The sequence below is a fragment of the Bacillus rossius genome, chromosome 2 (assembly GCF_032445375.1).
Source record: "Bacillus rossius redtenbacheri isolate Brsri chromosome 2, Brsri_v3, whole genome shotgun sequence".
Lineage (NCBI taxonomy): Eukaryota > Metazoa > Arthropoda > Insecta > Phasmatodea > Bacillidae > Bacillus > Bacillus rossius.
Genome location: NC_086331.1, coordinates 17,282,972 through 17,308,715, shown reverse-complemented (window position 1 = coordinate 17,308,715; position 25,744 = coordinate 17,282,972). Strand labels below are relative to the sequence as shown.

Genomic DNA, 25,744 nt, shown 5'->3' with positions numbered 1-25,744 from the left:
AATTATTAGTTTAAAATTGTTATAATTTGATTTATGTTTCATAAGATAATTTTTTTTAAATAAATGAATATTACTGTTTTAATACCCATTTATGGGCGAATTTTAATAAACGTAAAAAATAAGCAATACGTAACTATAGATGCAATATTTTAGTTTCTTACTTCTAGTTCTAATTAAACTGGATGGGTTTGTCTTTGTTTTTAAAAACACACCTGCCCCTTTTACCAAACTTATGGTTTAAAATATGTAACATGGAAAAAATTTAGTTAGTAGTTTTCGTATTGTTACGAACGCAGACAGAACCGCGACACGCGCCAGTTTCGGAGCTGGCTGGCGGCCCTGCATGGTCACTGACGTCACGAGCCGTGTCACGTGCCGTCCACTGACGTAAGGCATGCCACGCGCTCCTGGCCGGATTACAAGGGTCTTCGCTACCCCTCTCCCCCTCCGCTCCCCGCTTATCATCATTCCTCGGTGCTGTATTCTATCTCTGAGCGGTCTTGGGAATTCCGCGGGCCGCCGCGCGGAGTGGCGTGAACAAGCGAAGCTATTCTTAATGTTTCGGGCGCGGGTCAGCGCGGGATGACGCGACTCGTCACGGCTGCTCTAGTCGGTTCTGAAAATACGACCCACTAGTATTTAAGCAACGATGCCAGCATCCGTGGCAGTTCCGCGATGGCTGCGTGAATGCGGCGACGAGTTCCGCGACAATTCCGAGAGTTCTGAGAGGTCGGAGAGTTCCGCGAGTGAAGGGAAGTGCGGCATCGGCGAAGAGGGCGAGATAGATACCCACTCGAGAGTGGCGCGACGCCGAGTTAGACTGGATCGCGAGAGTGCGGCGACTCAGTGGCGCAAGACTGTGTGTGTGTGGACAGGCGCGAGGTAAGGGGCGAACCACTGTTGAACCTAGCTCCAGTGAGGAGTGCGTACTGTAGGTCCTACCTGATAAGACATTTTGTGACATGCGAATTAACATTTTTAAGTGCTAGCGATTGGGATTGGACATTTATTATGTACAATTGAACAGCTGAGTGGAAAAAGGTTAATATTCCATATATACATGTTTTGAGAAAAATAGGAAAAACTGATTTGTACGAAAACTACAGTTTGGATAAAAAAACTTCACTATTGTGCAACTGTAGGTGTAGTAGTATACGGCAAAAGTACACAATTTCCGAGTCCATAGTCAAAGTAAGTAAAGAAATACGAATAATTGAAGTGCCGGAATGTTATCCTTTTTCCACTCAGCTGATCAATTATGTAAGCCCGGAATTCCCATTCCGCTAAAGGTGATAATAGCCCGAGGCGTGACGATGCGGGGTGTGTAGAGGGGGAGGGGGTAACGAAGACCCTTCTAATCAGGCCAGGAGCGCGTGGCCTGCTTTACGTCAATGGACGGCACGTGACATGGCGGGTGACGCCAGTGGCCGTGCAGGGCCGCCAGCCAGCTCCGAACCTGGCGCGTGTCGCGGTCCTGTCTGTGTTCGTAACAGTTTCAAAACCAACGCGCCGCCCTCCCTTTCAACGCCAGTCCAGGCCCCGGACGAAGCAGGAGCACACAGAAGCACGAGTCAGGTCGCACGCAGGGCCGGCGAGAGAAATAAAGGGCCTGGGGCTAATATTGTCGTTGCCCCCCCCCCCCCCAAATAAATATTACTTAATACACAACTCTCCAAACACCTGGCTACCTAAACTAATAATAAAACATTTCAAGGCATAAAGTCTGTAAATTGATGAAATTATGAAAAAATATATATATTTGAAATGTCTATTTAAATTATTATTAAGAACTCAAAACTTTATTTTTCTGTTCTAGTATCAATCGAAAACTACTTACTGAATTTTGATTTATCTTTTTACTATAAGGTTCTTTGGCTAACTTAAAAACCAGGCTATATATTGTTACAGATTTCCACCCGTAATGGGGTGAAAAAGGGGTAAATAATATGTTTTAAGATAATTAATCATAACTCTAAACTAATCGTGAAGAAAATATATTCTGTATTAATAATTCACATACAAATCATCCAACCAAAAATTTTAAATTGTGTGTATGTCAACCTCTAACTGATGAAAAAAGGTTAAATATATTTTTAAGATTAGTAATTATATCTCAGCATTTAATTAAGTATAATAACTGATATTGATACCAATAAATAACATCCAAAACTACCAACCAAACGTTTTACAGCTATTTTGCGAAATTTAACCACTAAGGGTGAAAAGGGGGTAAGAGTTGTTTTAAAGATTAATAATTATATCTCAGAATTTTTAAATGTAAAAAAATATGGGGTAACAATAAATATTGGGTAACAATAATAAACATACGAAAACTACAACCACAATTTTTATATTTTACGGAGATCAACCTAAAGAGTGAAAAAGGTGGGTAAATATGTTTTTAAGAATAAAAATTATATATATGAATTTAATTTAGCGGAAAAAATTATTTTATTTTCAAATAATAAACAAAAACTACCAACAAAAATATTTATTTTAAAATCAAACCATAAGGTGTAAATAGGTATGTATGCATTTAAGATTAACAATTATATATCCAATTTAATTAAACGTAATATAATTTATTAGGTATTAATAATAAACATACCAAAAGAACTAATAAAAATGTTTATGTTTCCCTAAATTCTAACCCTAAGGAATGAAAAAGGGGAAAGTATGGTTTTATTATTAATACCTAATTATATCTCCGAATTTAATTATTGAAATAAATAATCTTGGGATACAATAACAAACATACGAACATTTTAAACCACAACTTTTATATTTCGAAAAATGCAACCCCTTGGTGGTGAAAAAGATACATATGGTTTTAAGATTACTAATTGTATCTCCGAATAAAATTAAGCATCATATTTTTTTGGTACTTAGGTATAATAAACATAAGAACACTACCAACCACAAATTTGCCGTTTTGTGAAATTTTACCTCTAAGGGGTGGAAAAGAGGTAGGGCCTACCTAAATATGGATTAAAGATAATTTATTATATCTCCTAATTTAACCAAGCATAACAAAAGATACAAGAGATCAATAAAAACACTCAAAAAACTACAAACTACAATTTACCAATTGGGCTTTATATCCCTAAGGTATGAAAAAGGGATTAATATAGTTTTAAGATATATAAATTTAACTTATAATTTAATGAAGCATAATTAAAAGATATTGGGTACGAATAATAAACGTACGAAAACTACTAACCACAGATTTTACATTTTGCGAAATGCAACCCCCAAGATGTTAAAAAGAGTACCTATAGCTATATGGTTTAAGATTAAAATATATTTCTGAATTAAATATAATAAATTATTTTGGGTACCAATTATAAACATACGAAAAGTACCAACACAATTTTACCAGTTTGCGAAATTCACACTATAAGGTTGGTAAAAGAGTTAGGAGTATTTTTAAAACGGGGAAAAAATCTACACCTTCAATCCAATCAAAATAAGACGTAAGAATGTAAAAAACTTGCAACTAGAGTTACGTATTTCTCATTTTTTGCGTTTATTAAAATTCATCGTTTAATGGGGGTGAAAACTGGGCAAGCCTTCATTTATTAAAAAAATTAAAATATAACGTGTAATTTAAGGGTAAAAATAACAAACTATAAAATTATTTAACTTATTTGCGAAGATTTCACCCCTAAGGGCGGTATAGAGGTTAAGTCTGGTTTAAAGGGAAAAAATGCATATTTTCGAACCTATTAATATGTAGGTTAGAAATAACGAATGAACATTAAGCATTATAAAGTTTCAAATTGCATTTTTTTAAATATTACAGATTTCGTCTTTTAAGTTTGTGAAAAGGGAATAAGTTTTGTTTAATCGTAAATATTTAATATCTCCACCGCAAACAAAATAACATAAATAATTAATTACAATTTTTTTTCATTTTTCCGATATTCGACGTCAAAATCAGTGAAACGGGGGCACGTTTTTTTATAGTAATAATCTATATATCCAAGCTAATTAAGATGGTGAAAAATTGAGCAAGAAGAACGTACAAAATTCTGATTTGATATAATGTTTTAACCTTTAGCATTTGTTGTATATTCGACCGCAAAAGGGTTTAAAAAGGCGGTATTGTTTTTTTATTATAAAAGTCGTATCTATGAATCTAATCAAGCAGGATGTAATTCATGTGGTATGATTTATAAACATGCAAAGTATACCAATTTTTATTTTTTTACAAATTGCTGACGTTCTTCATTTTTCAAAGGTGAAATGTTGTAAATATGGTTTTCACATTAAAACATAACATCGTCTGAACAAATCAAACATAATTTTAGATTTTTTTTGATAGGTAAATATATCTTCAGCTACCTTCTCTTATTCAACGTTCTCCGAAATATCCCCTCTTGGGGATTTTATTTAAGTTATACTAAGGAAACTAATTACCAACTTATACGTTAGTTGGTAAAGTTCATATCTGTACACTTTTATTTCAAATAAAAATGTGTTGGTATCAAAATTCCTTTATTAGTGGGAAGAATTTATAATAATAATTATTTTAAGCACAGATTTAACCATAGTTAGAGACCGGAAAAATTCGCGGATTCATTCGGCGATAGGCTAATATTCAAATACATATGCCTTGTAGACGATTTTGCTATTGGCTTACTGTTAATCTGGACGAATCTCAACCAATTATAAACCCTCAACCAAAGAAGGATCGAATCACAGTCAAACCAGCTGGGACGACTCACAAGTCGGCAGCCAATGAACTTGCGTTACTTGTCCGAGTGTACAGGGGAATGTGCAGTCTATCCTGAATGCCATCGAAACCGCGAATTTTTCCGGTCCCTAACCATAGTAAATGAAAGTTTTAGTGTAAACGATGGCATAAACATAGTTAAAACGAAACAGGTTAGTGTTTAACATTTTTTTTCTACCTCATAAAATGAAAAGGAGTTAAGTGTGATTTCATTTAGGTAAAATATCCTACTGAACATTCTGAAATAGAAGTTTGAAAATAAGATACTTTATCTATACTAAAAATTAAAGTGGGCTGCGCATATCTACTTTAAAAAAATAATCTAAAAGATTTTGTTATGAAATAAATCTTTTAAACACCTGACAGTTTATTGTGTATTTTTATTTAATAAAAATGTTTGGAATTAATCATATACTTTTTTCAATGGTAAGATATTAGCAATATTTTAAAATGCATGATCGAAGCCACGGGTTTTAAGCTAGTTTAAAATAAAACAAAAGTCTGTATATCGTCAAGAGTTTATAATGCTGTATAAACAGGACATTACTTAATGTTTCTTTTTCTTTAAGCACTTTAATAAAAGGTTTTTTAGAATTTCTCTCAATAAAAGAAAATTTTTATGCTTTAATACCTTTTCAAAAATATAACAAAATTGTTATTTTAAAAATTAACATTTACGTAATCAAATTGAGATTCAATAATCATTCTAAATTAGTTTTTTTTTCTTTTGCTCTGTCATATCAGAGAGAGTTTCAACCATAGAATCAGAATTCACATTTAAAAATTAATTCAAAATAAATTTGTTTCAACTTTGTTAGACTTTTATTCGTTTTGGAACTTTTCTTTCCACTTTTCAACACCTGCTTTATGTCGATATTCCATTTTTTCCTGAGAAATTTAGAGCACTGCATTTTATTTGAATCGCATTTTTAAATAAGTAGATAAAATTAATAAGTGCTCGTATTGATGACTGTGATAAGTAGAGACCCGGAAATTTCGCGGATTCTTCTGGCCTCAGGATAGAATTCAAAGTTATAGGTGTTCTCGACCCATGTTTACTTTTCCATTGGTTGATTTCTTAGAGAGAACATTTTTATCCTTGTTATTTGGCACTGCCTGATTCGCTTACTTCTCTCCTGGCTGGGCATCATTGGCTCACGGTCGTAGACGGGCGTGTCCAAACAACTGCGGTCCAATCATGAACACAGTGCGAGAGTGTGAAGGTTTGCATTCTAGCTTGCGACTAAATGAATCCGCGAAATTTCCGGGTCTCTACTGATAAGTATGCTCACATATTTTTAACTCCGAACAAAATTAGACTCGTCGTGTATTTAATACATTACATAACAAATATTTTTTAAGCCACGATACACACCACTGTTTCTTGAGTGATATTTCCGAACTTTGTGCTTACATCGGTCATTTAATTAATATTCCAAACAAACATGAGACAGCTAGATCGAAAAAAATATACTCACACACATGTCTATATATATAAATCACGAGTATTCTTGGCCAACTATTTGTGGATTGTCCGCACTTACTTTATCACGCTAAAACAGAATGAACACAATAGACCAATCAAGGTGCGTAGATAATTTTGAGTTACTGGCTGCAACAGAAGCTGTCATTGCCTTATCGGGTTTTTAACGTTGCGTCACCTGGCGATAGCCTAACCTTCTCCTCATCCAACATGAAACAAAATATCTTACAAATATTTTTTCCCCCTCCGTGTACTCTGCTATAGCCCGTCCCACTCTTAGATTGCAGTACACGGCTTATGGCGCACGCTGTTGCCAAATCTCTAACACATTACGAATTTCAGGAGATGCGTGTCTTTGTAATTCGGATCGAACAAGAAGCATTTTAAGAAATCATATCGTAATTTATAATATTTTATACTATTACACATATAAATTTGTAATAATGCCACTTTTATATAAATTTCAAATAAAAACTACCTATTGTAGACGAAAATTTCTTATAGTTTTCTTTTATGTTCTAAAAATCCCATATATATATAGGGTAGTTCCGGGAGAGATGGACCATGTTTTTTGTTTTATATATTATTCTGAATATTTGTGTTCAACGACATATATTATTAGTCCAAATGAAGCGCAGTGATGTTTCCTTTACGTTTTGGGACATAAATACGTATGTTGATTCTGAATATTTTGTATAACTTTAACCCTTTTTAAAAAAAGGTTGCATGGTCCATCTATCCCACAGTCCTATGGGTGAGATGGTCCACATGGTATGGGTTAGATGGACCAGGAATTATAAAATTTTATTAGAAAGTCATATTTTGCTTAATACAACATTTCACTTTTTTAACTTTTTTAATACAATAAAGGCATTGCTAGGGACAGTAACAAAATATTAAATATGATTTTAAAACAATAGTAAAAATATTATTTTAGTAACTTATTTCAGCTGATAAGGAAAACGGCATTAAATTACAGTTAACTATCAATCAAACTAAAATCTAAATATTAAAATATTGTGCTTCCAAATGAAATATTCACTCTGCCCTACGCCTTCCTTTTAGTAATTTTTTTCCACATTCGTGACACACATTTTCATATTGACTGCAGCCTTCATGAAACCACACGTCGCACTTTTGTGTTTCGTTATAATCTTCTCCGCAACCAACACATTCATTTTCATTCCACTCTTCTGGTAGACCATCGTCACTTTCATCATTTAGAACTGGAGAGTCTTCACTTTCCGATGAATGAGGCAGACTTGAATTTCCTTTATTTCTTCTTCCTCTTCTCGTAGAAAAATTGATTTTCCTCATCTTTTGTATGATGTGTCCTCCTGATGTTAAATTTGGCTTGTTTTTTTCTCTCTTTTTGTTCTTTTACTTGTTTGCATTTTTCTCGTTCCGCTCTTTTGTTCAATTTATTTTCTTGCTCTTCTTTTCGTGTTTTTTTCTTCTCCTTTAACACTGCTACGTTTTCAGGAGAGTTGAGAATTTTGGCTAGATGTGCTAGTTTACCTCTTCGTCGTAATAATTTAGCTTTATTTACCAAGGGCACTGGAGAAATATCATACAAAATTTTTCTGGGTGTTAACTCTTTCGACGAAATTATTTGCGGTATCTTTTCAGGTGTAGCAACATTGCATCTTTTTACGTAAGCGGTCTCACTATCGGAAATCTCAAGGGACGGTGAAATGTTCTCTGTTGAGGTCCCTGGAAGAGAAGTTTGAGAAGTCACAGGCAAATAGGAGAGGTTCTCTATCAAAATCCTGGAAGAGAACTTTGAGAAGTCCCTTGGAAAGACGAAATATTCTCTCCTGAATTTACTACAAAACATGTTCTAGAACTTATGACACTTTGTTCAGTCGGTGTATCAACATGTTCAGTTTCTGGTTGGGTCCCATCTGAAGTTAGGTTCTGCCCATTGGTGTTTGTAAGAAAAGCATGTTCTGGGATTACATTAGGGTTGAAAGGTATAATTCCTGTAGCTCTAAATGCAGAGATGCCATTTTCAACTGATGCTGACTTGTTCCAGGCAGCACTCAGCATTTCTCCGAACTGTAGCCTTGTTAGTTTTCTTAAAGGGTTGTTTGCCATGAAGTTTTTGCATGCCTTAAAGTAGTATGATTTCAGAGACTTAAAAAATACCCGGTCTAATGGTTGGAGCCAATGTGTTGTGTGGCTTGGGAGACTTAACAAAATTATTCCGTTGCTCTCTGCAATTCGAGCATTTCTGTGTTGCTAGTGTGTGATATATGGCCATCCACTATTAGTAGAACATACCCTTGTGATTTTCTTGGGGTGAAATGGTTTCGAAGCCAATCAAAAAAATTTCAGAATTTACATAAGCTGATTTTTGTGACATCTTAAGCACAGATCCCGGAGGCATTCCATCTGTGTACTCGTCTTGCCCTTGAAAATACAATATGGAGGAATAAATGAACCTTCTCCGCTCTATGTGGACTCTCCTTTGTCCATAGGCCTCGAGTAGAAATGCCTTTACGCTGGTAAAATGTGGGCATTTTCCTGGGGGGAAAAAGGACCCCAAAAATTAACTACTATAGTCTACTGATAGAACTAGTAAAAACAGCATGTCTTATGGTTTTAAGAAGACATAGTTAAATAAAATACATTATTTAAATTATCACATAAGGGTTTATTAGTGTACAATTTCCGAAGCAATGCGCCTAGCTGCTGTAACAATATTAAGGAAAACAAACCACGGTGCCCTAAGTATCACAATTATCTATATCTGTTAGTATAATTTTCCGACAAACGTTTTAAATTACTGTATTCATTTTTATTATAATTAAAAGAGTAAAATGTTTGCCGTAGAATCAAACGAGTTTTTTTTTAAATAAGTTATCAATTATATTTAATTGTTATTTTGATTTTATGTATGTAGGCCAGTTATTTTATATACAAAAACCTTCTGCCACAACCGGCTTCCACAATAATTTTAAAATCTTTATCCACAGATTATTTTATTTAGGCTACTATTCCTTCAAAATACCCTGTTCACACTACACATATACGAGTATACCATGTACACCACTAAAATAAGTGGTCCGTCTATCCCTAAATGTGTCTGGTCCATCTATCCCAAAACTATGGGAGAAATGTACCAGTCAAAAACTACGATATTCTTTGGAAAAAAAAAACTCCACGTAAGCTTACAGTAAAGCAGAAAGTTAAAATATACCCTTAACAATGTGAATATAATAAAATCATGAATTAAAATAGTCAAAACATTAAAAGAACTGAATGCATTAAAACGTTTTTCACCTACCTCGTTACAATAGGCACGTTTTACTTGTAAACTGGGTTACATAACATTCCAAAAACTTAATCACAATAGTTACGCGTCCACCATCATCGAACAAACTGGGTACAGTTGCATTCTAGCGACTGGTTTATGAAATATTAGCAGTGGTCCGTCTCTCCCGGTGGTCCATCTATCCCGGAACTACCCTATATATCACATTTTCATGGGCCCGATAAATGCCGTATTTTTGGACAAGTCATGTCCAAAATGATAAATAAATTACGGTAATGGAAATTCTCGGTCGAGTAAGTTATGGGAAAAATCCGAACAACTGGTTCGAAATGGGGAAGATTTTTTGAAAAACAGAAAAATCGCAATAACTCCCATAATATGAATAATATCGAATCCGTTTTAACGTATGATAACTCGGAGTACCTAATGCCGAAAAATTTTTTCTAAATAAATTTTTGATACGACCAGCCATAACTGCATGGGTTCGAAAAAAATTTCCACCGGACAAAAAAAACGTAACTGCCTTAGTAGACACCTTATCAAATCTGTTTAAATTGTTTGTAAATATCATAATTATTTTCCAAAACTTTGTCTAAAACAATGTTTGATACGATGCTTGGTGTTGAGAAGGATAGAAAAATAATTCAAAATTTTGTACCATGATCGCTATTAAATTCCTTCGTATTTATTTCATACATTTTACATATTATGTTCAAGAATCGATTAAAATATTTTTGTTGACTAAGGAAGCCATGTATTTGAAATTGCTTGTAGGACAGAACCCCACTTATCTAAACACACGACCCTGTTTCCTCTTACGACGACAGCGCGCGCTCTTGTACTGATAAGACACATATTTAACAGCTATTTCCACGGAAACTGTAGAAGCAATTGAGATGGAGCTGCTTTTAAAAACTAATTCAATTCATTGTGAACATTTTTCACGCTTTCGTCCCCCATCTATCTTTAATAGAAAAAAACTTTTCCGCTGGTCAACGTTTTGATGTGTCAGTTTGTGAGAAAATGCATTTCAATATATTAAAAAAATTATTTAAGTGAAACCAGTACAGTTTTTGTCTTAACATTTGTTCGGTGGCGTCCTAAGGCATTAATTTACTAATAAAAAAAATCTGAATGAAATATCCATGTAGGTGTTTTTGTTTTGATGTGAAACATATCGGAAAACTTCAAAACAGTTCGCAGAGAATAAGTTATGTTTTTTAATTTTTTCGGACACTTAAAATATTGTTAAGTATTCAAAATAAGCATTGCCTGATGCGTATTTCGATGCTATACAATATGAAAAAAAGCTTGGTCCAAAAATCAAAATTATAATTTTCGTTTGATATTTGGCATCAACGCACGAAGTAACAATGACAGTGCTAACGGCAATCGGCGTGTGTTAGAGAGAGAGAGAATGCGCCCATTTACTTCCACACTGCAATCTAAGAGTGGGATGCTCTATATCATAACTTCTCTTCCAGTCAGATTCGCTTGCACAAAGATACCGAGGCCACGACTGAAAACGTGATATCAGCACATCGCATAGCTCAGAGGTTTCCAGATTTGGAATTTTCATCCTGCTATCAGGGCAAATCCACGCATTAAAAAGTCTTTAAAAGTAACCGGGTCCCGAGGATTTTGCCCCCCCCCCCCCCCCCCAAAGAGACGGCCCTGGAAAATGGTGCCCGGGGGTGATATCTACTGTTCTCCGAGCCCCAAAAAAAAAATATATATTCTGTACTTTTACAAAAGATTCCTTTGGAAATCAGTTCCCAAAAAATAGTTTCCAATACTACACGAAAGACATTGTAAATTTGTACAACACATGGTTATGGTTATATTTGCATGTATGAAATAATTTTTCCTCGAGATAATACTGAGTATATTTGTTACGAAAATTATCGCACAATTTTATATTTTAATTGATTATTCATTTAAAATATGTTTTCCAACCGTTGAAAAGATAATCGAATATTCTATAATGGGACTTTATTTTGTGTTATTAAGCTTAATAATGTGCATAGTTAGCACTGGAAAGCTAGCCAAGTAATGGTTTACGAATAGCTTTAACTATCGGCGTTACTGGTACAACACAAAGCATAAATACCCGGCGTAAGAATCCGAACCCAGTATCACTGCGAACACCATTTGGCAGTTATAAAGTTGTTTTCGTGTGTATGTACAAATTTACAAAAATCTGTAATTTTGCATTAATATTTCTGTTCCTTATAGGTATATATTTAAATAAATAACACTGCTAGGTAAAGAGAAATCTGTGCGTTATGGCGTACTGACGCGAACAGATCTAGCGGAAGCCCCTGTAGTATTGCCTTCTCCACCGCATAGGGAAACACCCCCCCCCCCCCCTCCACAACCCGCAAATATTCAAAGACTGTTGCTTTCTGAGAATGTGTCCAGAAAACAAAATTTTGATCTGAAGTCTAGTTCAAGGCAGTTTCTCATGTTGGCGTATTGTCGTTGAAGATGTAGTTTTAAGATATAAGATGTTAGTTTGGTCATATCATATAAGGTAGTGGAGGGTAAGTGTGCGCAGGCGGGAAAGTGTGCGCAGTGAAGTTTTTCAGTAATTGGCAACACTGGTGCAGCAATTGACATGCTATTATTGTAGCGAGTTGGCAAAGAAGCAAGAAGAATGAACAGCGAAGATTCCTAATTGAATTCTGCGATTTGTACAGGTAATATACTAGTTTTCACTGTATATGTCATATTTTGGTATGTTAATATAAGAGCTAGGGCCTTTGAAAATAATTCAATCGTGTTCTCGCAGTTGTCGCGTAAAAACTGGCAGGCGTAGCTTACGTTTGCTGTAGCTCACTTGTGAAAATGTTCCTTCTTATCCCATCTAGCGGGACTTTTATGAACTAGTGTTGCAGGCGTGCAAGTGTGCGCACCAATATTGTTAATGCGCACACTTACCCGCCTGCGTACACTTTGCCACTCGTTCTCGAAAAATGCATTCAATTAGTTTATTATTAGTATTTTGCTATTACATAATTACTGTATTGGAATCATAGGTTCATATTATTATTTTTTCCAGTTGTAGAAGTTAAAGATTTGGAAGATAAAATAACAGGAGAAGGAACAAAGACGCAAGAAAACACAAACGTGTCACTAATAGAAATCATTCAAATTGCTGGTACTTCGTCAGGACCAACTGTCTCAGTCACAGTGATTTACCTATCCCTTGCCCAAAGCTCTAAAGCAAACCAAAAGGAAAAGAATTGGGCAGAAATCTGAGATTTTAACTGCAACACCTTACAAAAATTTGCTCCTAGAAAAAAAGAAACTTTGTAACCCTTCTTCCTCCTTAATTGGAAGAGGGGTTGCGTCCCCGACTCACTCTGGGCGCGAAGGGAAAAAATTAATATTAAAACCAGGCATAAAAAGCTAAACAATATAAATTCCCCACACCACTGCCCAGGGGTCAGGCCAAAAATTTCAAAGGATATAATAGTAGAGTAACCATTAAACAAACAAGAGGCAAGACTTTGGACGTATGTTATTAAAAAATAGAAATTTGCAAAAATAATTTTTACTATACATAACCATACAAGCTTAGTTACAAAAGCTGACGTTAATAATGGCAGCATCTTATCCCCATTTGCGATACTAACAATAACCTTTAAAAAATCGTAAAAATATAAATACTGATAACAACAAGTATAAAAATATATAAGGGCGTGAGGCGTGGCCACTATAAAATATCAAAATATACTGACTGCCCTAATACCAAAAATCAAACAAGACAATCAATATAATATATAAATATATAAAAAAATATTACAATAATAAAACTTAAGTACAAAAAATTTATTTAAATAAAGTTCTTAAACTCTCAATCAACGGTTTAGTCTTTCTTCAGATGTTCGTTGCTAAAGACTTGCCAAAAAAAACAAAGTTAATATCCTAGGCGTGCGCTGGCTTCCTGACCTTCCTCACCAACTCCAGAGTCTAATGCCACGCCGGGCCATAGGTACGAATTCACAAAGGCGTGAACGATGACCAAAAAAAAATTATCTTATTTTTAAGGGAAATGTAGCAAAAACTCTTCACGTAACATAACCATGTTACCACAGAAGTATTTATCATCAGCTTCAAACAAAGTCTTACTTCTTTATTAACTTGCCAATGATTTTATAAAAACGTAGAATGGCCGCACCAACCAACATCAGGCTGCGCATGTAGTCCAATACCGATCGCATACTTTTAATAATACTGCACAAGCTGATATATTAGCTAAAGCCAACTTTAAGTATGCAAATTCCGAAGACAAAGTCTCAAAAACAAATTGCAAAATGTTCGTTTCTTCCAAACTTATACTTTTATGGCAACTACAGGCAAACGGGCGACCTTATTAAAAAATCCCACACTGGAACAACGTGTGAAACAAATGGGCCTCTTCACCAAACAGGCTAATAAAAGTTCCGTCCAAATAAAATTTAGTATGGGAAAATACACAGTTCACTAGGTTTGCCAAAAACCAGTGCAGCACCACGAGGGTAAAAATCAAAATCGCGGCCTCTCTTTACCTTGATTTCTTCTGTACCACAGGGCAATCCATTTGCCCTGTCACCCATCGTGGAGCCTCCAACCCAATACTCTTCGTCGCCCGTTGCCGTCCGGCATAACCAGTCCGCGCCGTCACATGGCTCTGTCCTCGACGGTCGCTCGGCACAAACTCTCTCGCCGGCCCAGCTGATTTTTTCTTCCCGGCAAGCCGAATGTCTGACGTCATCAGCCAACCGCCGGGCGCTCACCAAGTGGTATTTACGTGAAACACAATCGATGTTCTTAAACTCATAATCGATAGCTACCAAAAGGCGTATAACTAATTAACAGAAACAAATATAATTTAAAAAAAATTTACAGATAAATTAACATTAATTAAAAAAGGCGTAAAAATACGTGAAATAAAAAACCATATAAAACTAGAGACCAGCAACAAAAATAAATTACAAGTAAAAATGTGGCCCTGCCGGCCACAACTTAAAGAAGAGGAAGAAAAAAAATTCGAAAATGCGAAAGCAAGAGCTGAAAGAAAGCTAATCAAGTCAAACACTCAGTTGTTGAAAAACAACAAAGAAGATAAATGTGAAACATCGAAGTTACTTACAGCCAAACGCAAACTAACATTCAATACGAGAAGTGCGTCCGATCAGCAATCTCCTTCACAAGACTACATCTGCCCTGGATGTGATGAATCATGCAGTGATGAGGACTGGGTGCAATGTTGTGGGTGTAGTGAATGGTGGCATGAACTTTGCTCATCTTATGAAGGGAGCGGAGTTTTTTTATTGTGATTAATGTTTAAAGAATATGTGATGATTTTGACTGGGTGCGAGTAGCGTGTGTAGGGAATAGTAGCATCAGATTTATTGGTTGTATAAAAATAAATTCTAAATGTTTTAATTATCAAAATAATATGTTAAATTTATGTATAAATGTATAAATGTTCGTCCAGTACGATTTAATGTGTAAAAGTGAATACAGTGGGTACAGAAATATAAAGTATACAATGTACAACTGATAAGAATTATGCGCACACTTACCCGACATGCTGCGCACACTTACCCTCCCACAGAGGGTAAGTGTGCGCAAATGCCGACTTTTACCATTTTGCTCATTAAAAGAGAATCTCCTGCTGTACAATTACTTGGGCTCTCCAGGGCATTTTAGAATAATTATTCTATCATCCTGTATTATTAGTTTTTTTCCAATGCGTATTGGTAAATAGGTATTTATCCCAAATATTCCCCTAAATGCGCACGCTTACCCTCCACTTCCTTAACTTGTTACACTTTATTTCATAAGAAAAAGTCGATAACGGACAAAAAGGATGAGAATTACAAAAAAATAATTATATGAAATTGCACTTGTATACGGAGGACAGTTTAAATGAGCCGGTGTAAAATATAAGCAGAAAGTAATTAAATGAAAAAAAATTATAGTAGCACAGACGGACAACATGGGCTAAAACAGTGAGACAATAAAGACTAGAGACTAAATAAAAGGACTTACACAACACAGCGAGAAACAGACGAACCCAAAGATGGTACCAAACCGATAGTCCGTAATCCGGCCTACACATCGACAACACAGGGACGCACAGGCGACAACACAGATATTGAGGACACCACAAAGACGACAGCGCAGACTAAAACAGTAGTATCCCTAAGAAAACAGTAGTTTCGGGATTTGAGCTATATTCCACTGGAAAAGCAGGTGGTGTGGCTCAGAGTTGATCGCTTACTGAAGCAACCCCAAGCAGTCGTCACGTCTGACTGACAGGGGTTTCATCATCGCCCGTGCGGCCTAGGGACCGAGTACCGCGACTTGGCATCGAACCCCGAGGCCCGTGAAGGAGTCCCAGGTCGCCTAGTTGCGACCCCTAACCTCCTCATTGGATTACTGTAACTTTTGGTTTGTATACAATGTTTCTAGAAAAAAGGGGGTTGTCTGTAAATTTCGGTTTACGGACGATAATTTTACGTGATAACGTCATAAGAAAACATTGATGAAAAATTGCATACTTTTTAATTTTCGAATATTATTTACAGTTTTTGCAAATTTAATTTAAATAATTTGTTTAAATATAATCGCGAACAATTGGTTAAAAAGCCCGCCTTAACCTGTTTTATATTATAAAATATTTTTTCGCACGGTGGTTGGCCGGTTCTTGCACGCTCGGCTCAGGCGGAACGTGACAATTTTTCGTGTGTGCAGCCGGCGTTCATCGATTTATAACCTGTATTTCGCGAATGCATTTCGTGTCAAGGTATTTCACAAAATACTGTAGCTTTTCTCCTGTGGTTATTGGCTGAGGTCGGTGAGAGGTGTCGTCCCGCTCTTGACGGGGCCAATGAGAATGTGGTCACCGTACTGCTGCACCCTCACAATTTGCCATGACTCTTAGAGAAAGCTACAGTGTTTTGTGAAATACTTTGACATGAAATGAAATCGCGAAATACAGGTGTCCCTATTTATAAGACGTTATCACGTCAAAAATGCTGCAAAGCATTGGCATTTTTTTTTTTTGGTTCGACAACAGCCCCTCCACGCTGAAGCCAGTCTCGCACAACCGAAGTGATTGCGAGCCCTGTACAAAATGGGAGTGAGTTTAAGGGAGGTTCTTAATAACTGCCAGGCGGAAGGCATATGCGCTTTTCGTAATATCGTGCAAAGCAGTAGTGATTGTAGGTGGTATAAATACCTTCGATTCTCTCTCCTTGCGCGACCAATGACAGATGAGCAGTCCCTTGATTGGCCGTGCACGCGAGAGCTGATGATTCTGGCCAGTTTCTTGCTGCGAGGGTACGTAGTAAGTCGAGGCAAGTGTGCCACACCCAGTCCTGAAGAGCTCGGGAATATGACGCAGCGCATCGGGCAATCGCTCCGTACAGTGCCAACTTCCCCCCCCCCCCCCCTAATCAATCACCCTGCGAGCAGGCCAGCCAATCGCAACGATAGCACACGCGGTGGCAGGGACGAGTGCACCGCGCAATGTTGCCAGACTTACAACAATCCGGGTACACTCATCTCTGCGTGGCTATGGATGTTTGTGGTAACTTGAGACTCAGTCTTAATTAAAGGTACGCATTATTTTTAAATTGACTGATAACTTCGATATTGCTGACAACAAAGGCTGATTATTTTATTTTCTTTTTTTTTTCTCTGACAAGAAATCAGATACTGATGAATAAATTCACTTAAATATGAACTCCTAGCAAATTTCTACCCACCTGGCAACATAAAGCAACACATTACAGTTCACAGGTCCTCCATCAATGAACAAATATCTGCCGAAAAAACCAAGTGGTACATTGGGTATTTCTTACTTCAGTGACCTTTCTAAAAAATAATAATAATAATAAGACGACTGGAAAACTGAAAATAGACTAAGAACAGTTTTAAAGACAAATTCCAAGTAAAGACATGATCACCAGAGTAAAACCAACTGCAGCCAAATTATAAAGATAGAACTGTGTTTATAAGATCCCCTGGCCGAACCTCTTCTACACGCATTTAAAAAACACGAAAATCATAATAAGGATGAAACACAAAAAATCTAGACTTGCCGAACATGCCTGGGAACACAGTCATATAATACTCTGGGACAATGATGCACCTCTAACACGGGAAGAATGCATAATAAAAAAGAAAATAAATTAATCATGATTTCTTATCAGTAGAGACCTGCAAAATACGCGGATTCATTTCGTGATATGCTACAATTCAATTAATTAAACATTAGCGCTGCTTTTACCACTGGTTCACTGTTAATCTGGAGTAATGAGGGCCAATTAGAGATCATCACTCGTAGGAGTGTCGAATCACAGGCACTCAGTCGAGACGACTCACAAGTCAGCAGCCAATAAACAGGTGGCATTTTCCCGAGTGTGTAGAGTGTAGTAGAGACCTTCCTGGAGGTCACTGAATCCGCGAATTTTTCCTGTCTCTACCCATCGATATTCTGTGTTCCCAGGGTCTCGTAGCAGCGGCTCGCACAGCTCCACACTGCACGCCACACCCGAGACTTACTAGACACTTGCTCACAAGCTCGTGCGGGCTAGCGACCCGTGCCTGTGTCTGGAGGGTCTCGTAGCAGCGGCTCGCACAGCTCCACACTGCACGCCACACCCGAGACTTACTAGACACTTGCTCACAAGCTCGTGCGGGCTAGCGACCCGTGCCTGTGTCTGGAGGGTCTCGTAGCAGCGGCTCGCACAGCTCCACACTGCACGCCACACCCGAGACTTACTAGACACTTGCTCACAAGCACGTGTGGGCTAGCGACCCGTGCCTGTGTCTGGAGGGTCTTGTAGCAGCGGCTCGCACAGCTCCACACTGCACGCCACACCCGAGACTAACTAGACACTGGCTCACAAGCTCGTGCGGGCTAGCGACCCGTGCCTGTGTCTGGAGGGTCTCGTAGCAGCGGCTCGCACAGCTCCACACTGCACGCCACACCCGAGACTTACTAGACACTTGCTCACAAGCTCGTGCGGGCTAGCAACCCGTGCCTGTGTCTGGAGGGTCTCGTAGCAGCGGCTCGCACAGCTCCACACTGCACGCCACACCCGAGACTTACTAGACACTTGCTCACAAGCACGTGTGGGCTAGCGACCCGTGCCTGTGTCTGGAGGGTCTCGTAGCAGCGGCTCGCACAGCTCCACACTGCACGCCACACCCGAGACTACCTAGACACTGGCTCACAAGCTCGTGCGGGCTAGCGACCCGTGCCTGTGTCTGGAGGGTCTCGTAGCAGCGGCTCGCACAGCTCCACACTGCACGCCACACCCGAGACTTACTAGACACTTGCTCACAAGCTCGTGCGGGCTAGCGACCCGTGCCTGTGTCTGGAGGGTCTCGTAGCAGCGGCTCGCACAGCTCCACACTGCACGCCACACCCGAGACTTCCTAGACACTTGCTCACAAGCACGTGTGGGCTAGCGACCCGTGCCTGTGTCTGGAGGGTCTCGTAGCAGCGGCTCGCACAGCTCCACACTGCACGCCACACCCGAGACTTACTAGACACTTGCTCACAAGCACGTGTGGGCTAGCGACCCGTGCCTGTGTCTGGAGGGTCTCGTAGCAGCGGCTCGCACAGCTCCACACTGCACGCCACACCCGAGACTTACTAGACACTTGCTCACAAGCACGTGTGGGCTAGCGACCCGTGCCTGTGTCTGAAGGGTCTCGTAGCAGCGGCTCGCACAGCTCCACACTGCACGCCACACCCGAGACTTACTAGACACTTGCTCACAAGCACGTGTGGGCTAGCGACCCGTGCCTGTGTCTGGAGGGACTTGTAGCAGCGGCTCGCACAGCTCCACACTGCACGCCACACCCGAGTCTAACTAGACACTTGCTCACAAGCACGTGTGGGCTAGCGACCCGTGCCTGTGTCTGGAGGGTCTCGTAGCAGCGGCTCGCACAGCTCCACACTGCACGCCACACCCGAGACTTACTAGACACTTGCTCACAAGCACGTGTGGGCTAGCGACCCGTGCCTGTGTCTGGAGGGTCTCGTAGCAGCGGCTCGCACAGCTCCACACTGCACGCCACACCCGAGACTTACTAGACACTTGCTCACAAGCTCGTGCGGGCTAGCGACCCGTGCCTGTGTCTGGAGGGTCTCGTAGCAGCGGCTCGCACAGCTTCACACTGCACGCCACACCCGAGACTTACTAGACACTTGCTCACAAGCTCGTGCGGGCTAGCGACCCGTGCCTGTGTCTGGAGGGTCTCGTAGCAGCGGCTCGCACAGCTCCACACTGCACGCCACACCCGAGACTTACTAGACACTTGCTCACAAGCACGTGTGGGCTAGCGACCCGTGCCTGTGTCTGGAGGGTCTCGTAGCAGCGGCTCGCACAGCTTCACACTGCACGCCACACCCGAGACTTACTAGACACTTGCTCACAAGCACGTGCGGGCTAGCGACCCGTGCCTGTGTCTGGAGGGTCTCGTAGCAGCGGCTCGCACAGCTCCACACTGCACGCCACACCCGAGACTTACTAGACACTTGCTCACAAGCACGTGTGGGCTAGCGACCCGTGCCTGTGTCTGGAGGGTCTCGTAGCAGCGGCTCGCACAGCTTCACACTGCACGCCACACCCGAGACTTACTAGACACTTGCTCACAAGCTCGTGCGGGCTAGCGACCCGTGCCTGTGTCTGGAGGGTCTCGTAGCAGCGGCTCGCACAGCTCCACACTGCACGCCACACCCGAGACTTACTAGACACTTGCTCACAAGCACGTGCGGGCTAGCGACCCGTGCCTGTGTCTGGAGGGTCTCGTAGCAGCGGCTCGCACAGCTCCACACTGCACGCCACACCCGAGACTTACTAGACACTTGCTCACAAGCACGTGTGGGCTAGCGACCCGTGCCTGTGTCTGGAGGGTCTCGTAGCAGCGGCTCGCACAGCTTCACACTGCACGCCACACCCGAGACTTACTAGACACTTGCTCACAAGCTCGTGCGGGCTAGCGACCCGTGCCTGTGTCTGGAGGGTCTCGTAGCAGCGGCTCGCACAGCTCCACACTGCACGCCACACCCGAGACTTACTAGACACTTGCTCACAAGCACGTGTGGGCTAGCGACCCGTGCCTGTGTCTGGAGGGTCTCGTAGCAGCGGCTCGCACAGCTTCACACTGCACGCCACACCCGAGACTTACTAGACACTTGCTCACAAGCACGTGCGGGCTAGCGACCCGTGCCTGTGTCTGGAGGGTCTAGTAGCAGCGGCTCGCACAGCTCCACACTGCACGCCACACCCGAGACTTACTAGACACTTGCTCACAAGCTCGTGCGGGCTAGCGACCCGTGCCTGTGTCTGGAGGGTGTCGTAGCAGCGGCTCGCACAGCTCCACACTGCACGCCACACCCGAGACTAACTAGACACTTGCTCACAAGCTCGTGCGGGCTAGCGACCCGTGCCTGTGTCTGGAGGGTCTCGTAGCAGCGGCTCGCACAGCTTCACACTGCACGCCACACCCGAGACTAACTAGACACTTGCTCACAAGCTCGTGCGGGCTAGCGACCCGTGCCTGTGTCTGGAGGGTCTCGTAGCAGCGGCTCGCACAGCTCCACACTGCACGCCACACCCGAGACTAACTAGACACTTGCTCACAAGCTCGTGCGGGCTAGCGACCCGTGCCTGTGTCTGGAGGGTCTCGTAGCAGCGGCTCGCACAGCTTCACACTGCACGCCACACCCGAGACTAACTAGACACTTGCTCACAAGCTCGTGCGGGCTAGCGACCCGTGCCTGTGTCTGGAGGGTCTCGTAGCAGCGGCTCGCACAGCTTCACACTGCACGCCACACCCGAGACTAACTAGACACTTGCTCACAAGCTCGTGCGGGCTAGCGACCCGTGCCTGTGTCTGGAGGGTCTCGTAGCAGCGGCTCGCACAGCTCCACACTGCACGCCACACCCGAGACTTACTAGACACTTGCTCACAAGCTCGTGCGGGCTAGCGACCCGTGCCTGTGTCTGGAGGGTCTCGTAGCAGCGGCTCGCACAGCTCCACACTGCACGCCACACCCGAGACTTACTAGACACTTGCTCACAAGCTCGTGCGGGCTAGCGACCCGTGCCTGTGTCTGGAGGGTCTCGTAGCAGCGGCTCGCACAGCTCCACACTGCACGCCACACCCGAGACTTACTAGACACTTGCTCACAAGCTCGTGCGGGCTAGCGACCCGTGCCTGTGTCTGGAGGGTCTCGTAGCAGCGGCTCGCACAGCTCCACACTGCACGCCACACCCGAGACTTACTAGACACTTGCTCACAAGCACGTGTGGGCTAGCGACCCGTGCCTGTGTCTGGAGGGTCTCGTAGCAGCGGCTCGCACAGCTCCACACTGCACGCCACACCCGAGACTTACTAGACACTTGCTCACAAGCACGTGTGGGCTAGCGACCCGTGCCTGTGTCTGGAGGGTCTCGTAGCAGCGGCTCGCACAGCTCCACACTGCACGCCACACCCGAGACTTACTAGACACTTGCTCACAAGCACGTGTGGGCTAGCGACCCGTGCCTGTGTCTGGAGGGTCTCGTAGCAGCGGCTCGCACAGCTCCACACTGCACGCCACACCCGAGACTTACTAGACACTTGCTCACAAGCACGTGCGGGCTAGCGACCCGTGCCTGTGTCTGGAGGGTCTCGTAGCAGCGGCTCGCACAGCTTCACACTGCACGCCACACCCGAGACTTACTAGACACTTGCTCACAAGCACGTGCGGGCTAGCAACCCGTGCCTGTGTCTGGAGGGTCTCGTAGCAGCGGCTCGCACAGCTTCACACTGCACGCCACACCCGAGACTAACTAGACACTTGCTCACAAGCTCGTGCGGGCTAGCGACCCGTGCCTGTGTCTGGAGGGTCTCGTAGCAGCGGCTCGCACAGCTTCACACTGCACGCCACACCCGAGACTTACTAGACACTTGCTCACAAGCTCGTGCGGGCTAGCGACCCGTGCCTGTATCTGGAGGGTCTCGTAGCAGCGGCTCGCACAGCTCCACACTGCACGCCACACCCGAGACTTACTAGACACTTGCTCACAAGCACGTGTGGGCTAGCGACCCGTGCCTGTGTCTGGAGGGTCTCGTAGCAGCGGCTCGCACAGCTCCACACTGCACGCCACACCCGAGACTTACTAGACACTTGCTCACAAGCTCGTGCGGGCTAGCGACCCGTGCCTGTGTCTGGAGGGTCTCGTAGCAGCGGCTCGCACAGCTCCACACTGCACGCCACACCCGAGACTAACTAGACACTTGCTCACAAGCTCGTGCGGGCTAGCGACCCGTGCCTGTGTCTGGAGGGTCTCGTAGCAGCGGCTCGCACAGCTCCACACTGCACGCCACACCCGAGACTTACTAGACACTTGCTCACAAGCTCGTGCGGGCTAGCGACCCGTGCCTGTGTCTGGAGGGTCTCGTAGCAGCGGCTCGCCCAGCTCCACACTGCACGCCACACCCGAGACTAACTAGACACTTGCTCACAAGCTCGTGCGGGCTAGCGACCCGTGCCTGTGTCTGGAGGGTCTCGTAGCAGCGGCTCGCACAGCTCCACACTGCACGCCACACCCGAGACTAACTAGACACTTGCTCACAAGCTCGTGCGGGCTAGCGACCCGTGCCTGTGTCTGGAGGGTCTTGTAGCAGCGGCTCGCACAGCTCCACACTGCACGCCACACCCGAGACTACCTAGACACTGGCTCACAAGCTCGTGCGGGCTAGCGACCCGTGCCTGTGTCTGGAGGGTCTCGTAGCAGCGGCTCGCACAGCTCCACACTGCACGCCACACCCGAGACTACCTAGACACTGGCTCACAAGCTCGTGCGGGCTAGCGACCCGTGCCTGTGTCTGGAGGGTCTCGTAGCAGCGGCTCGCACAGCTCCACACTGCACGCCACACCCGAGACTTACTAGACACTTGCTCACAAGCTCGTGCGGGCTAGCGACCCGTGCCTGTGTCTGGAGGGTCTCGTAGCAGCGGCTCGCACAGCTCCACACTGCACGCCACACCCGAGACTACCTAGACACTGGCTCACAAGCTCGTGCGGGCTAGCGACCCGTGCCTGTGTCTGGAGGGTCTCGTAGCAGCGGCTCGCACAGCTCCACACTGCACGCCACACCCGAGACTAACTAGACACCAACAAGCAGGTAGCAGCTCAGACATCGCGACACCGCGTCACCCCTCCCCTGTCGACCACACGGACACGTAACTTCTTTTAGCGGCGGGCCAAACCTGTCCCACAAGACACGCACCCCGCCCGTCGATCCACAAGTGAATTACAGTGCACTAAGCGAGTTATACAAACCTCTGTTCCTGGCCTCGCACACACTTACTGCCCGGCTGGCAGTTTGATGGATCGGGGGAACAAGTAAGTATTAAAAGCAAAAACACATTATCCTTTCCACCAGCCCATCATATCTACACTAGCTGCACATTTCAGCACTGGAGGTCAGGGCCTGGTACTGCCGGCGGCGCCCTGGTCTGGTGACAGCGACAGTGAGATGACAGTCCAGCGGCGGCCAGCGGCGACAGCCGGGACTGCTTCATCAAGCAACTGCTCTGCGGTATTTGCACCGCCTGTATCCCCTGTCTGTTTGTTCGTGCCTGAAACGTCGCAACTGCTGTCTCGGGAAGCCTTGCTGTGTTCATCTGCGCAGTCGTGTTGTCCACATTGTCTGTTTAGTGTCGTCGTTGAGTTCGTATTTTTGTCGCTGTTTCATTGTCTTTATTTACTAGCCCCTGTTTCTACTGTCTCGTCATTTTAGCTCACTGTGCGTCTGGGCTGTAATAATTTTTTTGACAAAATCCCTTCCTCGGAAATCCTGTGCTGCTTAATGTTAATTTTTTTTACATCGGTTGATTGAAACTGCTCTATCTCTGTGTGCATGTTCAATTTTTTTATTTGTCTTTTATCGAGATTTGTTATGACTATGGACACCTGTATTTCGCGATTTCATTTCATGTCAAGGTATTTCACAAAACACTGTAGCTTTTTCTAAGAGTCATGGCAAATTGTGAGGGTGCAGCAGTACGGTGACCACATTCTCATTGGCCCCGTCAAGAGCGGGACGACACCTCTCACCGACCTCAGCCAATAACCACAGGAGAAAAGCTACAGTATTTTGTGAAATACCTTGGCACGAAATGTATTCGCGAAATACAGATGTCCCTATTTATAGCATTAATGGTTAAACTGCAACACCAGTAATGTGTGTTATTTGTATAAATGGTTTGTTTAGTTAATATAATAATGAAACATTTCTATCATGTTATGGAATTCCTTGCCCAAAAATAGTTGGTGAAAATCATTATTTAAACTATTTTTCAACCTCTGATAATGCACTCTATAAAAAACCGTAAAATAAAACATTAAATACAAAAGGTTTAACTGTAAACAAATCATTATTATTAATGAAACATAAACAAATTCCAAATTAAATTTTTCTATTAATGCTCGGAACAATGTTACATAGTCAAGTTTATATTCGCTTTAGGGCACTCGTTGCTGTAAGGTTGCAGCGTGCTTGAAAGCTACGATTTCCAGTAAAATTGCTATCCTTATTTGCAAAACGTTCGTTTACAAAAATAAATAATTAGGCTACGGAAAGTAACTCTCAAAACCTAACGCGTATAAGAACCACATATATTACGATCAACAAAAATTGTCTTTAATGTCTTGCCAATAAGTATAGATCTGAAAAATATGCATTATTATATACCTAAACCACTTTCGCATTAGTACATGATAATTTCCTCACGCCCCTAAGGGCAAGAAACCAATAAAAACTCTAAAAAAAAATTGAAATGACCCAGTGAGCCAATGACGTTCAATCCTGGCGACAAGTGAAATGTAGCGGCTGACTGTGTAGCTATAGTAGACACCGAAAATAACGCGATTTTTGCGGGTCGCTACAAATAAGACAGAAGCTGGATGCAGTCCAAAAATTACAAAATGCGATTGCACTGCGTTTGAAATCGGAATATTCTAGCCTTAACCTCAAAAATTCACTGTGTAGGATGCAGTGGCGGATCCAAGGGAGGGGGGGGGGGCGGCACCAGTGGCAAGTGCCCCCCCCCCCCCCCCCCCCGAAAAACCAGTTGTCTGCAACATTAATATTGCCGACAAAAATGATTGTTTCTGAAACCAATAAAATATTTTAATATAATTAATTAATTTCTTGTAGAATCATAAAATCTGGTGGTTGGA

At 42.4% G+C, this 25,744-nt stretch overlaps 1 protein-coding gene across 1 annotated transcript in view; it reads right to left on the bottom strand.

Annotated features, from left to right (window-relative positions):
* LOC134528848 (MAGE-like protein 2) overlaps positions 1–25,744 on the bottom strand; it is a 48,397-nt gene that overhangs the window by 4,961 nt on the left and 17,692 nt on the right. Inside the window, exons 2-8 of the mRNA XM_063362515.1 lie at positions 23,380–23,423; positions 22,363–22,543; positions 21,400–21,443; positions 19,833–20,013; positions 18,760–18,803; positions 18,073–18,143; positions 16,730–16,876 (exon numbers count right to left, since the gene is read on the bottom strand). Coding sequence (XP_063218585.1) covers positions 16,730–16,876; positions 18,073–18,143; positions 18,760–18,803; positions 19,833–20,013; positions 21,400–21,443; positions 22,363–22,543; positions 23,380–23,423 — 712 coding nt within the window. The remainder of the gene's footprint in view (positions 1–16,729; positions 16,877–18,072; positions 18,144–18,759; positions 18,804–19,832; positions 20,014–21,399; positions 21,444–22,362; positions 22,544–23,379; positions 23,424–25,744) is intronic.